The sequence below is a fragment of the Aulonocara sp. 'chitande type north' Nkhata Bay genome, linkage group LG1 (assembly GCF_057382095.1).
Source record: "Aulonocara sp. 'chitande type north' Nkhata Bay isolate Kocher_YH1m ecotype deep benthic linkage group LG1, A_spYH_male_GT1.1, whole genome shotgun sequence".
NCBI lineage: Eukaryota > Metazoa > Chordata > Actinopteri > Cichliformes > Cichlidae > Aulonocara > Aulonocara sp. 'chitande type north' Nkhata Bay.
The window spans coordinates 11,251,405-11,266,687 of NC_141344.1; the positions used below are offsets into that span (position 1 = coordinate 11,251,405).

The 15,283-nt window shown below is 38.4% G+C and overlaps 2 protein-coding genes across 2 annotated transcripts; both read right to left on the reverse strand.

Moving 5' to 3' along the window:
* Positions 1-1,310: 1,310 nt before the first annotated feature.
* chrna3 (cholinergic receptor, nicotinic, alpha 3) lies at positions 1,311-7,987 on the reverse strand. Its single transcript, XM_086268842.1, has 6 exons — positions 7,709-7,987; positions 7,133-7,272; positions 5,232-5,276; positions 3,739-3,848; positions 2,218-3,418; positions 1,311-2,105 (listed from the first exon to the last, which is right to left on the reverse strand). The coding sequence occupies exons 1-6, from the start codon at positions 7,767-7,769 to the stop codon at positions 1,977-1,979; spliced, it is 1,686 nt and encodes a 561-aa protein (XP_086124968.1). The 5' UTR covers positions 7,770-7,987; the 3' UTR covers positions 1,311-1,976.
* A 372-nt stretch (positions 7,988-8,359) lies between these two features.
* On the reverse strand, positions 8,360-14,941 carry chrnb4 (cholinergic receptor, nicotinic, beta 4 (neuronal)). Its single transcript, XM_086298535.1, has 5 exons — positions 14,822-14,941; positions 13,886-13,930; positions 13,550-13,659; positions 12,023-13,076; positions 8,360-9,874 (listed from the first exon to the last, which is right to left on the reverse strand). Exons 1-5 carry the CDS (start codon positions 14,933-14,935, stop codon positions 9,710-9,712), a joined length of 1,488 nt encoding a protein of 495 aa, XP_086154661.1. The 5' UTR covers positions 14,936-14,941; the 3' UTR covers positions 8,360-9,709.
* Between the last annotated feature and the right edge of the window lie 342 nt (positions 14,942-15,283).

The following is a 15,283-nucleotide window of genomic DNA, read 5'->3' on the forward strand; positions in this document are numbered from 1 at the left end:
AGAGTGCACTGGTTGACACTGACTAAAGAAAGATTCTGATCCAGCTGACCAAACTAACTTTGACCAAATCTTTACCTCTGGATTTACAGACAATAATTCAGAGGTAGATAAATAGAGAATAAACTCAAAGAATATTTCTCTTTGCTTTTAATTGCATGTAAATGTTTGTCAATGCCACTTATTTCCTACAAATGCAACCTAAAGTTGTGTGTTTGTATGTGTGTGTGTATGGTGTGGTCATATGGTTCCAGTATCCTCACAATTCATAAATGACATTTTCATAGGTTTTACACTTTCTGAATAGCAACCATTTTAAAGGTAAGCAGCAGCTGTTTGTAGTGACTTCAGATGTGTGATCAAATAAAGATATTTTATAGCAACAATCAGAACAAATATATATCCCTTTATAAAACGAACAGTAATTTGTAGTAACAAAGATTTACCACAGGGTGGCAGTCTTTAAACACAGACTGCACTGCTTGATTTTCAAACCTGAACATCTCCATTAAATTTTATAATGTTTGACAGTTCGATGTGATATCTGGAAGCATAAAGAACCCAACTTAGAATTGTCTGTGGCCTGATTCGATATACTTACTTTAAGAAAGAAGTAAGAATTAGCCTACAATCTTTCTTTAAATGGTGGAGAGTCCCAGGCATTTAAATCCCAGTGGCACCTGCCCCTTATCTTAAAACATGTAGTTATCCTGACTGGGCTTTCATTAAATCAGCAAAGATACACAGGAAAGAATGTCGGACACCAACTAGGGAGAAACAGAATGACAAACAGAACAATATTGTCATCCCTTATATAGCAGCTTTGTCGGAGAAACTGAGGAGGTGTTTTGTTTTGTTTTTCCCGAGCACGTCATCCCGGTGCACTTCAAACCCAGCCAATGTTCAAATTTTTGTACAGAGAAGACAGATGGTCTGAAAGAGCAGTGAAAGAGGCACACAACACAGGGGGTGGCTTACAACACCAACTGTCGGCTACCTACAGGGAAGTTTTGAGATCTCTTCTCAGGTGGCTCAACTCCCACTATCGTCTTGTGCCAGGTGACCCTGGACCATCACGCTAAGAAGACCATCTTATATGTGATACCCTGCAAATGGTTTTACCCAATATTGATGACAATTATTCCAAGTATACTGCCGCAGTGGTGAATTTGATTTTTTCCCCTCCCACTCTACTGTACTAACCTTTGTATGAAGTAAAAAAAAAAAAGGTTTGTTTAAAGTTGATTTTTATTGTTAAAAAGCTCAAAGCAAGTACCTGAAATATGTCTATCTATATAGACATATTTCAGGTATAATTACTCACTATTTATCAATCCAAACAAAAATCACAGGTCGATTGCAAAACAGTTCTGTAGACAGTACCTTATGAAGTGCTGCATCCCATTCAAGTCTCATTCTGAGACTGAAGCATTCCACAAGTCATAAAGCCATTTGGCTTGTCTTGACTTCTTGTAGCTGGTTTTATAATAGTCACAAACATTAGCAGAGCTTAACTACATACAGAAGATAAATACAGAAGGATACACAACCACAGAAGTCTGTCACACATGATATTATACATCACTTTAGTGAGACTATTAAGTAAAACAGCCAATCAAAACAAAATATCACAGCTATAGAAAGGTTATGTCATTTTCATGTAATAATGTGCCCCAGTCTTCACTTCTAGTGAAGCTTACCTGTTGAATGATCAGAGTATCTGAGTCTGTGTTGGCTTTGGCTTTGGGAAACATTTAGCATTTTTAAAGACACTTAAACATTTTCAGTTAAAATCACCTTAAATGCAGCCATGTCCTTAGGATTTATGAATCTATGAAGAAAACGAAACACTTCTATTGAAATACCATCAACATTTGTCATGATTTCGACTTGGCTTTGAAACTTTTTCTAAGCATCTGTGAAACATATTCTCGGAATTCAGCAGTCTGCAGTATTAGTATTAGTTTTGTCAAACTGAATCAAATATCTTCCCCAAGTAATAGAGGCTGGAGGAAAAGGCCAGCTGTTCCTAGGATGCACACGAGCACAAAAACCCATAGGAAGATCCTGTCGATAACCATGGCAACATATTTCCAGTCATCTTGAACCTATGAGAGGATCAAGACAAAAACATGTTCAATGTTACAGCAATATTGTAATTCTTTATTTGAAAGCTGTATGACATTAAATGGTTTTAGCCTTGCTTTTTTGAGTACTCACCTCCTTTGCTTCATTCTGTAGTCTCATATTTTCTGCTATGTATTTGACACTCTCAATAGCTTCCCTGACCTCAGGAGAAAGACACAGAAGAGGCATTATTCCTCCATCCAAAGACTCTGAGCTGGAGCATTGACTCCCCACTCCAACACCCACAGCACTGCCTCCACTCAATGGTCCTAGGCTGCTCAGTCCTCCACTCCCTCCTCCAGAATCTGCAGGCAACTTGCCGGTTCTCTTCTGCCAGCAGCAGTTGCAGCGGCCCTCACAGCACAAGAACCCAGAGCTAGGACATTTGATCGAGTCTCCACCCAAGTTATTGAGATTGGAAAGCTCTGTGTTATTAAAAAGTCTTTGCCGGTTTGTTAAACTTGACACCAAGCTGTTGGCAAGGGCCTGAGGTTTGTGCTGCTTTTGTAGAGTACCTAATGAATGAATGGCGCAGGATTTCGAATGCATCGTCTGAACACTGCCAGCCACAGTCACCTTCTCAGGATCTCTCTCTGGCCTGGTCATGAACATCACCCTGGGCAGCAGTTCAAGAAACACACGCTTTACCCAGCAGGGCATTGTATGTGTCTTCGGGGTGCGGTAGTGGACGTTCAACACAAAAACAGTAATGACAATAGAGAGAGTGACAAAAATCATGGTGAAGAGGAGGTACTCGCCAATCAAGGGTATCACTAGTGAGGTGGAAGGGATGGTCTCTGTGATGACGAGGAGGAAGACGGTCAAAGACAGCAGGACAGAGATGCACAGTGTTACTTTCTCACCACAGTCAGAGGGCAAGTAGAAGACGAGCACTGTGAGGAAGGAGATGAGGAGGCATGGGATGATCATATTGATTGTATAGAAAAGAGGGAGACGACGGATGTACAAAGAGTATGTGATATCAGTGTAGATCTCCTCGCAGCAGTTGTACTTAATATCATGTTTGTAACCAGGTGCATCAATGATCATCCACTCGCCTGTCTCCCAGAAGTCCTTGAGGTTAATAGTTGAGCCAATCAGCACCAAGTCGATCTTGGCTTTGTCATAGGTCCATGAACCAAATTTCATTGTGCAGTTTTGGTAATCAAATGGGAAATATGTGACATCAATCTTGCAGGAGCTCTTGAAGATAGCTGGAGGGATCCAGGTGACATCGCCATTGTAGCGAAGCAGGGCCTTTGTTTTGTCATCAACCTGGAAATCTCCAACTGCGCTGTAGAAAAAGACAAAAGAAGAGTGAGAATGGAACATTGAAAGGAAGGACAGTAAAAGACAACTGAGCCACTGAATACTAACCAGATAGATATAAGCAACTATTGAGTTATGAAAATATCAATTAAAAAGATGCCCTGGGGTTTCAGTAAATGCACCATGTGATGTTATGTATAGCTTCCCTAAGAATCTTCAAAAGAAGAAATGACCCATGCTGAATGAACAATGTAGATCGATAACATTTTGTTACTGTACAGACATCCTTTGCAGCAATAAACAATCAATGAAGACTCTGTGCCAGGTTTTTGTTATTATGCTCACTTGTTGTACAGCACAATGTCTGGCTTCCAAATCCTGTTGGACGGCACTCGGATAAACTCGACGCCTCCGAAATCTTTTGGGTTCCATTTAAGTTTATAGTCATTCCAGATCTGAGAAACAAAGCAGAAAAATTTCTTTTACATAAAAAAAAGTCTGAGAATTAACAGGTATGAGTTTCAGAGTCAATTTGATGCATGTGTAAAGGGGTTTTAAATCAGTTTTCTGGAGATCTGTTTGGTTAGATTAAAGCTTGAAACAGAATGTGACAGTTCAATAATTACCTTCCACCCTGTTCATTCAAAAATGTTTTTAAACATATTTAATCGCTAGAACATATTAGTTACAAAAACATCGGTATGTTAAAGAAACAACTAATACAAAGCAACAGTTGGCGGTATATCAAAAGAACTAGTCTATAGTTGTGTCACAGTAGGATTTTGGCATGAATGGAAATGTCAGTAAGCCAGCATGTATCATAATAAGTATTATAGCCTATCTTTGTGATAAACTATAGTGAAAAACCACAGTGTTAGCCATGGAGGTGCGTGCTGAAAAGTTAAAAAAAGTTAATATAATGAGTCCGAAAATGCTTCCTCCTGGTAATTATCTCTTGTCCGTTTTTATATGCATTTGCTTGTAAAATGCTCCACATAAAATAAAGAAATAATGTCACTATCTCCAAAGGTAGCACATAAACACAAGGATATATAGTACACGTGTGACTTGAATCACACTTTATAGCGTGTTTTATGGATCTTTTGAACACTGCTCATCAGGATGACCAGTGATCCTCATGAGGCTCATGAAACCAGTACATCAAAGCAACCCCAGAGAGCTGTAAAAAATTTGACTTAATTACAAAAACAGCATGTATCCAGAGTGTATTGCAAGATGGGATGGAGAGCAGGAGAAATGTGTCTCGCCCCTGATGAGTATTTCCCAGAGATATGCTAAAAACAACAGATGAGATTAACATAAGAGAAGCAATGCTCCAGCCCTAAACTCCTAAGAACAATTAAAGCTCAACATTTAGTAGAAGACTGGCTCTGTCACAGATGTGTGCTTGCTCAGTACATGTAAAATTGGAACAGGAGACCCGCCCTACCTCATCTGACTCATTACTAGTTCATTGCACTATGCAGCATTGCAAAAAAGAAAAATAGCGGATAATCACTGAACTTTCTCTTCCAGATTCACTTTAACTGTACGAACCCATAATGGATGAATATTCCATATTCGGATATTCTAGATTTCTTAACTACTGTCATTGCATTAAAATGCAAATTGGTTATGAAATGTAAGTGCATTCAGTTTATTTGATTTTCTTTGAAAGAAAATATGATCACACGGATCAATGTGTTTAAAAAGCTTCCTCCTATGAATAATTCAACCTGTCAGTCTAGCTCCAAAGAATCACGCATGACAGAAGGTTGGATCTAGACTTGGTGTCCTTGCTCAAGGTCTGTTTGCACAGTCTTGAACAATAAACTTACATGTCTCAGCCACAAATTGGTCTCCATGATCTGATTGACTTCATCCTGAGAAGAGGGTAGAAGATAATAGATAATGAGGACACTGAAGCAAAGAAAACTAAGTACATGTTATTAATAAAGTTAAAACAGTAATAATAACTGTCACAGGCAATCATCCAATTCACTGCTGAGATTTTTGTCTGTGCTTCTGTAGCATCAGCGCAAAAGGTTTCAGAGATCTGCACCTGAGTCCTGCATGCCTGGAGCATAATACACATGACAGCTGGGGCTTGTAGGTCGCAGCCTTTAACTTTTTTTTTTTACTAGCAATTCAGTGATACAGCTGGAGCAGAGGGACTAAAGATGGGAGACAAAACAACTGAGGGTCAGATTTCTGTGTGACTTAGACCGTGAATGAACCAATCTCATGACTGAGCGCAAACATTAACCATTCATGTGACCATCTTGTATCCAGAATAGCTCTTAGATTCAATGGTTGACAGAAGGCTTTAGTTTAACCTCTTCTGAATATCTTTGGGAGAACAGTTATTTCATGTCACTTGGATAGATAAGACACACACTCTGTGGTTCATAATTAAATCACTCAAAATCCTAAAAGACGCAAAATAATTTTTTGTAGTCAGATTTTGTTTTAACAAGGATGCAGAACTGAATGTTGGCTGTAGATCATATACTACATCTACTATCTTTAGCAGAACAGCCTCTGAGACCAAAATGCACATTGCCATTACCAAGTGATCATGTGGTTTGATCCCTGATTGTGAGATAATGTTAGTTTGCCCAGCCCATAAGGTATTGATGCTCTAAATTAGCTCATATAGCCATGTTGGAGTTGTTGAAGGTGAACCAAATGCTTCTGAGTTTGGAGCACCAGGTGTGCAGAGGGAATAACAGTCATCCATCAGCACTCTAGCTTGGCTTGCTACTTTAAATGAGTTAAGGATCATGTAACAAAATATCTCTCTCTCCATATCATCATTGTCTGATCAGACAGATCTTTAATATTTATTTAGATCCTTTGAAAAAATAAAAACACCTTGTTTGCACAGAGGCAAAAGAAGATGCATAAGGTGTCACCTGATGGTTACTAGTTTATACACAGTGAAATACTGTTACCTGTTTTTGACCGGCATTTTCTTTCTCTTAGACCATTATAGCACCAAAGTATTGTTTGACATAAAGGGTTAAAAGAGAGCAATGGTGCAATAAGGGTAACAATAAAAGAAAAAAGAGGCAAACACTAAAAAAACATATTCCTTAAAAAAGCAAATAAATAGTACATTCTGTATTTCCAAACAATTTATTGTGTGAATGAAGCTGTATTGCTTGCCAAACAGTCCTTTGCTATGCTTATTAACACCACCTGCGCTCAACCTGTCTGCGTCAAGTGACACAGTCGTCTGTCTGGAACGGCAGTCTGCAGTCAACAAACTCTAGCAGAGAAATCTAGGAGTGCCCATCTGAAGTGGCAGTGACTGAGTGATAGGGGGTGCCTGAGAGGTACTCAGACAGCTGACATTTCCCATCTTGTCTTGGCCAGAAAAACAGCCCAATTGTCCGCCCTTTCATCTAGGTCCCAGGAGCTACTGTGTAACGCGAGAGGGTATCTCAAGCTTACGATACGGTGTCTAAATTACCACCTTCCCCTAAATTTTGTTTCAGTAAAAGTCTGCAAAGCAGCACACAAACTATATCTTTGAGATGTAAAAACACAAGTTTTAAGCCTTGTATACACACAGATCTTCTACAATTTCTACTCTTTATAGGCAAGAGTAATCTAAGGTCATGTTTATTAAGCAGAGTGATATTTGTTTTATAGAGGTGAAATAGCTGCCCCATAAATCACAAACACTCCGGGCATCAGCTCCGACACTGAGGAAAAACATTTTCTTGCTACTTACCACTTTGACCAGCTGTGACATGGACACCTCAAACTGCACAATGACTGGATCAGATACATTTTCCACCGGCCGTATATACTGGTTGTAGTTGGAAAATATCCCAGAGAAGAGCTTATGCTCTGCATCTGAACATGTGCCTCCTGGACAGGAGCACAATGTCAGCCATGGGAATCTCACTGCATATTTAAATGATTATACAGTTTAACTGTGATCTATTTTTTTTCTGCTTTACCATTTACCACCCAAAGTAGAACTCTAAATTTGACAGTTTCACAACCTTTTTTGTCATTTTTTAATTTCAAGTTCTTTTCTTTCTAACTTGAGTGATTTGGCATCATTCTTAACACAGTATGTCTCTTACAGAGAACAGCAACTACATCAACATATTACTGTTATCCTGATTGTATAAGATTAAGGATTTGAACACATGCATGATTCCTTGATGCACTGCATTAAATTTTACATAACCCAATAGACGTAGCCTTCAAAAATAATTAGATCTATTGCTTTTTTTTTTTTTTTTTTACATTTCCCTAAAGCAACAAGTAGATTTCATGCTACCAGCTTCTTACTCACCTGACAGAAGACACAGAAAGAAAGCACAGGGACCAGATAAGAAGTGAAACCTGGTTTTCATCCTGTTCAAATTGACAAATGCCAGATAATTCCAGGGTCAGCTGCAGCAACGATCCACGGAGCACACAGGAGGAAAGTGGAGGAATAAGAGCTCGTCCGCATCACCCGACAGAACGAGCGAGCAGAGGGAGCGAGCGAGTGAGGGAGGCAGAGCCACACTGAGGCATACAACCAGTCACAGTCAGGAGCCATGCACTGCAAAAATAATAATACAAAATATGCAGAATATGGCGACTTAATCGGGTAAACGGGGGTAAAATGTTGAGTGGTGCAAATCTTTCACCTCCAGTCACACCATTGGATGGTCAGCTTCCCAAGACTTAACAGCCATTGTCCTTCATATCTGACACACAGTCACATCACCCCAAACAGCTATATAACAGATAAAACTGAAATTATCTCTCTGGAAATATGTGTATTTATTTATTCCATGAGTGGACTGCAGTGTATTAAATCCTCTTGGGAGACACAAGCATTAAAATAAATACTCTGCTAAATATATTTGCATATGTATCCTAATGACAAAAAACTGCTGACATAAGGCTTGGGAATGATTGTTGAAAACAAAACTCCTTTTGGTCTGAACCAGAAGAAATATTTTTTATGGATATGTGCCGTGGAATTGCAACATCCTGCTTCAATAATAAATGGAAGTTAACAGGCGCATGAAAAAAACAGTTAACCATTTGGAAAAACTGTAAACTAAGATTAAAATAAAGCCAGTCGATCCATAAACACAGATGTTTATTGCTATCTCTTGATTTACATGCATGGCTCACAAAATACCCAAAGTCTGCAGAACCTTTAATGAGCACACTCAGCACTGTTTAGTGAGCTGTAAGCATTGTGTCGTTTCATTTGTGTGTTAGTGTAGGTTGCGTTTGTCTGCTTTGTTTTATTCCATTTATGTGTGTGCTTACAATTGCCCATCTGTAAAAAATGAGCACTTATCAAAGATTTGGTGCTTTTAGTGTCAATGCACAAATGAGCCTTCATATTACTGCAGCATGAAACAAACAAATTCTAGAGTATCTCTTTTTTTCTTTTCTTTTTTTTTGTTTTGTTTTGTTTATTTAGACCCTTGATATATATATAAATTTAGGAGAAATAGTTACTAACAGTTACATGTCAGTGATATGGAATGGCTATGGAAAGTACTCAACCTTAAAACACCGCAATAAAGACCAGCTCTAAAAGTTTTGTTGTGTCAGTATTTTTTGCGTTGTCTTGCTTTTTTTTTTTGCACTGAGAGTGAACAACTGTTGTATCTATATGATAAACCATCCTAACTGGCTCACCCTAAATGAACACATTGGCTCTGATCTTTATCACCAGCAGTACAGATTAAATAAGCACATTGGCAAAACCCTGACATCTTTAAGACTTTATAGGCAATTTCATGCATTTAATCAAACTAAAAGAGCACACAGCTCTTCATTGTATTTCAGTGACACAGTAACACAGATGACAGGTCACACTACATCTGAGAGCAGTCATACAGTATATTTATCACATTATGTATATTACTGCAACAGTTCAGCATACTTCAGTGCAGTGAAAGCTACACCCATCCTTTGAAGAAACAGCAGCCTCAGTGAATGATGCTGCATTTTAACATATGCAAATGTAACTATTCCTTAACATATTGGGTGATTTACTGTTTTAGGGCATATTTTTTTAAATACTATATGATAATAAGTGGCTTTTATTTATTTTGTACCATACCTTACATGTTTACAAGTACTTTATCAAACCCTCTGGGTACGATTTGGCACAGACGACATTGTATCAGTGATTCTGTTACCTGCCAGCACAGTGCTAAGCAAAAACTAAAAAGACATCAAAACTTTTACAAGCCTCTATACCCTCATACATAATATTGTCCTAATAGCACAGTTTCTTATGAAAACCCTGAAGTAGCTCAGTCTTTCTGTATGAGGATCAAATGCGAGGAATGTCCGAACTGGGCACATGGTTGGCAACAATCTGACTCTGGAAAAGAGGCTGGAGAAACAGGCCCAGGGTTCCCACCACACACACTATCACAAAGATCCACAGAAACAGACGATCCACTACCATGGCCACATACTTCCAGTCCTCTATAACCTGCAAAAACACAGAAATCAATAAAATAATTTCAGTTAGTCAATGTACATGGTTCTTCATGCTGATATTTTTTTCAAAGTATAATATTGCAGAGCAGTAAGATTAATTAATACTGTTAGAACGTGTTGAAATATAGAAACCAAATGAAGACAATAAATAAAAAAGCAAATGCTTGTTAGTTTTAATGGGAACACATAATATTCTATAAAACGTTTCTTCATGCATTTCATGGAACAAGGCAAAACCCTTAAAGGATCGGTCTCCATAGTGCTGCATTCTGTACATTGGAATATCTATTGACCCTTTCACCTCATCATCAGTGCTGTCTGTAGTGGTTCTTGAAACGAGCTATTTCTCATTCCTGGTTTCCTCCCTATTGATCTGTTATTGATTTGCTGGTATCTATTGATTTGAAGGGAGAAAGTGAATGATAAAATCAAAATCTGCCTTCAGTTTGGTGAGTTACAGCCACTACTTAGGGTTAGTAGTTTTCCCTCCTACACCTCAAGCGCCCTGGAGTGTGAGGAAAATGTTATAATTTGAGTACAAATGGCTGTGACCCAGTTTATTGTGACCAGGCTACGTGCTGGCATCTGACACCTGATATATTATATATAACAACAACAACTAAAATAGTTCCATATTCTGTTTACCTCACCTAATGAATGAAGTGGAGGTAGACTGCAATTAACTTCATAATAAATGTGGTTGAACTAACGTTATTTCCCTAGGCAAAACTGGTGATAGCAATAATGGCACTGTAGACAGATTGATGGTAATGCTATTCCCACAACAGAGGCCCATCAGGACCATCATATTATTCCAATAAAGAGAATAACAAATGCATGAGTCTTTCTATCACATGAAATCTAAGCATCCACTTCACATACACAGATTAGTATAAACTAAACTTATAAAGTTATATTTATCTGCATGTAAATTCTGTGTCATTTGTTTCAAAAGTAACACGCATATGTGGACTGTCAGAAATGTCACCTTTATATCACTCTTTTTGTTAGCATTATAAACCCATTCTGTGAACAGATCAATATCTAGATAGGTTAGCTTAGTTAGTCAGCAATTGGATTTGTGAGGTCTACGCCTGCATTATGATTTATGGTGCATGTTTTTTCACCTTTTTACTCTCTTGATTAAGAATGTTTTGAAAAAAGGACAATATAAAGCTCTTCTAGATGCCGACAACAAAGACGCTCAGCTGGTTATTAAATGCTGAAATATTAGCAGACTCGAAACAAAAACTCAACTCAGTTAAAAACATCACATTCCGTTGAGCACCCACATCTGTCAAGTTTCTCCACAGGTTGCCTTGTCACTGTGTTGCACTGTTGTTGCTCATGACATCTTTACAGCACACAGCTTATAACCGATTGTCTCTTTTATGATATTAACATATGCAACCAGAGTAAACTTAAAAACTGCACCTTATTAGTAAATTTCTTTGCAGGTAGATATTTAAACTTTAGGGCCCAAGTTGTTTACTTCTGCTGCCACACATGGTAAGCTAAGCTAATTGCCTTCTGGGTCCAGCCCAAATGTTAAACTCTGGGGATTTTAAAGAAAAATCTAATAAGATCCCAAATGCACAAGTTTAGAGCAAAAACTATGCTTACAGTCTGGACCCAAAATAATTGGTCTCTGTCGCTGGCTAAGTTATGAGTCCATGACAAAGTATTTTCTGTATTTTTTTTAATAATTCATCAGGTTAAGTTTATAAAGTTTGCATTCTAATGGGGGAGGCCTTTGAGTAACAGTTGGATTGCCAATACATACAGTAACTGACAGCAGACGTCTGCTAGGCTTCACCTGAGTTAAGCTGAGACATTGAACTTGATCTTTTGTGTTAGAGCCTTGTTGATCCTTTTTAATTACACTATCATGACTCTTAATTGTACAAGGAAAATATCTTTTTATATAAATGGTAAGACAGCTGTAGAACTGGCAAGTACTAAGCATGCTTATGCTTAATATTTTAAGGCTCACAGGGGACTGCACAATACACACTCAAAACCCAAACGAGTTATACTGTATACGTACTGCTATAGTAACAAATATTAAAATAGCTACAGTCACTATATAGAATATGAAATAATAGCCAGGTGAAATATGTGCTACAAAAAGTATACATACACTCTGATCATCATCATCTCCCATCATGTGTTCAGCCACAAAGCACACCCCATTCACTGCCTCCTGGATATCAGCAGCCCAGTCTGAGTTGTCCCTGTGTTGGAAGTCCTGGGTGGATGTGAAACTAGTGGGAAGGAAATCAGTAGAGCGCTGGTCTCCCTTCCTATAGGAGTGACTGTATCCTGCTGGAGGAGTTATATTTTTGTGTCCTGGTGTAGAGAAGGCAGAGTCTGAAGACAGCAGCGCAGAAGCTGACATGGTGATATCTGCCTTGGATGCAACTGGATATCCCAAGCCCAAAATGGTTCTTTTAGCTCTTAAGCATCGATGCTGACGCAATCTTTGGCGTGCAGATTTGTTATGAGGGCGCCTCATGAAGAGTAAAGCAGGCAATTTCTCAAGAAATATCAGCTTGACCCAAGAAGGCATGGTATGGGTGCTAGGAGAGCGGTGGTGCACGTTGAGCACGCACACACTGGTGATGATGGAGAAGGTCACCAGGACCATGGTGAACATCAGGTACTTGCCAATCAGGGGAACATCTAATGATGTTGGAGGAACAATCTTTGAGATTAAAAGCAGGAACACGGTGAGGGCCAGAAGTACAGAAATGCACAGGGTCATCTTCTCGCCACAGTCTGAAGGCAAGTAGAAGACTAGAATGGCCAAAGAGGTGATCAAAACACATGGAATGATGAGGTTTATGGTGTAAAAAAGAGGCTTCCTCTTAATGATAAAGTCATATGTCAGATCCACATAAGTGGGATCCAGAGGGTTGACAGTCCGTCTCCCTGGCAGAGCTAAGATATCCCACTCTCCACTGGGAGTAAAATCATCCATACTAGCCATCTCAGACTTTAAGATCAGGTCAATCTCTGTATGGTCATATGTCCAAGATCTGAACTTGAGAGTGCAGTTCTGCTGGTCAAAGGGAAAATGTTTGACTTCGATTTTACAGGCGCTTTTATAGATAGCCGGAGGAAGCCATTCGATGCTGCCGTTGAAAAGGACGATGACATTAGTGAACACCGTTACCTCATAGGTTCCGTCAGCACTATGAGAAAGAGAGGAAATAGAAATAAAACAGCATATAAATTGGCCTTTAAAGCTATCATTATCAAAATTATAGAAATTTACGGTAAAGCTATTTTTAATAATGTGTAATAGTGGCATTAATTATTTTTAATAAGAAGATAATTGTTAAAGATTCAGTTAATCACTAAAGCAAATGCATAGACATTCATTAATGCAGACAGCTGGTAAATATATTGATAGAGGACAGAAAGCAGGAGGGTGAAAACATGAAATATAACTTACTCTATGATATGACTGACTTTTCACTTTTTTTCATTTTATTTATTCATTTTACAATAACGCTGTTACAGTTCCATCCAAAATGTTTGATAAGGGCATCAGAGGATATTTACAAATATTTTACAAATTAATAATATCTTTTTTATTTAACACCAGCAATGTGCAGACAGAAACTCTCTTCAAAATACAAACTGAGAAGTCAGCCGAGCTTACTTGTTGTACAGGACAATATCCGGAAGCCACACATGTCTGGAGGGAATGCGCAGTTTGACAATACCTTCATACTGTGCAGGATCCCATGACAACCTGTAGTCCACCCAGTGCTGGAGAGACAGAGGGACCCAACCATTCAGTGCACTTTCCCAATAGCAGTTCATTTATAATTACATGCTACATTATCTGTAAATTATGTTTGGGGCACAATTACAGAAGCGGTTTGTTCCACATAGAGAGAGGAAGAATGGATACGGATACGATTCAAGTTCAAGATGAAGGACATTTAACACACATTCTCACTCAGTACAAAACAAAATGCTTCATCACACCTACCTGAGTGAGCCAAACATTTGTGGTCATGATCTGTTCCCTTTCATTCTGAAAATGAAATATTAGGGGGAAATTACCTATATTGGTAATACAAGTTTAAGACCCAGACACTGGCCCTAGAGAAGTAGGAACTCGTGTCTGACATTTACTCTTTTTATATTTTTGTTCTAGTTAATTAAAACATGAAGAGCTGAAGACCTATTGGGGTATATTAATGTTTAAACAAAAACTGGAAATTATATGCTTCTGCAATTTTATTTAAAAAATAAAAATAAGTCCTATACTGATTTGAGTCATGGTTGGACCTTCCTGTTTACTGTCATGTTTACTCTGGTTAAAAGTAACCTTTAAAAAAAAGAACTGCACTGCACAAGAACACTCCTTTCATCTCAGATTGCTTGTTAACATGTTTTTGATTGCACTGTCATCAAACTGCCGTGACATACACTTCCAATAAAGTGACACCAAATGGTAATTACCCCAAGGGGTACAATGCAAACTCATAAACAGAAGCTGTGAACGAGCCTTGCTACTTTAGTCTGCAGCTGGGAGGACCCTCCACTGTAATTCAGAGAAGAGCCTCTATCACTGTGGCCAAAACAGTTTTATGGCCCCTTTTAATCCAATGTGCTGAAGTTTCAATCTGGACATGACAGAGGCAGAGATCACGGCTGACCAGATCTATCCTCAGCTTCATCCATCCATTTAGAGCTATGGCTCTTCAGCAGAGCTTGCTCTTTAATTAACTACTTCCTCGAAGCTCTTTTTTTTTGTCTCTTGCTGTGTGCTTTCTATTACCCGCCATCTTTCACACTTAATTTCTCTTTATATCCTGTTGTGTCACCATCACAAAGTCTCTAACAAAAAAACATAGAAATATACATAGAAATGTAAATAAGTATACATACTTCTTAACAATGGGCAAGAGTACACACTTACCACACTGATGAGCTGAGCCAGAGACACTTGCAGCTTTACTGTGACTCTCTCGGTTCTGTTGACAGCTGGGCGAATGAGGGGATTGTAGCGATCTTTTCCCAGCAGCCAGTTCATGAGCCGCTCTTCGGAGTCAGCGCTGCTGCTACCTGGTGACATCACACTTTTCTTCAACATTTATGTACACACATCCACCTCACCTCTGTCCAGACAACTTAATCCCAATAAAATGGAGAGACTATAATCTCAAACAGAGATTGGAAAACAATCTTTAACAGCTTTAGATCAATAATAAAGAGGAATGAATGAGATCACATTTTTTAAATACATATATTTTATATAGATATATTACATTATAAATAATCTACAATATACAGTGTAATACACAAATCAGTTAAAGACAAAATACCTTATTTAAATACAACAGAAAAAAATCAAGACCACATTAAACAAGGTAGTAGGAAA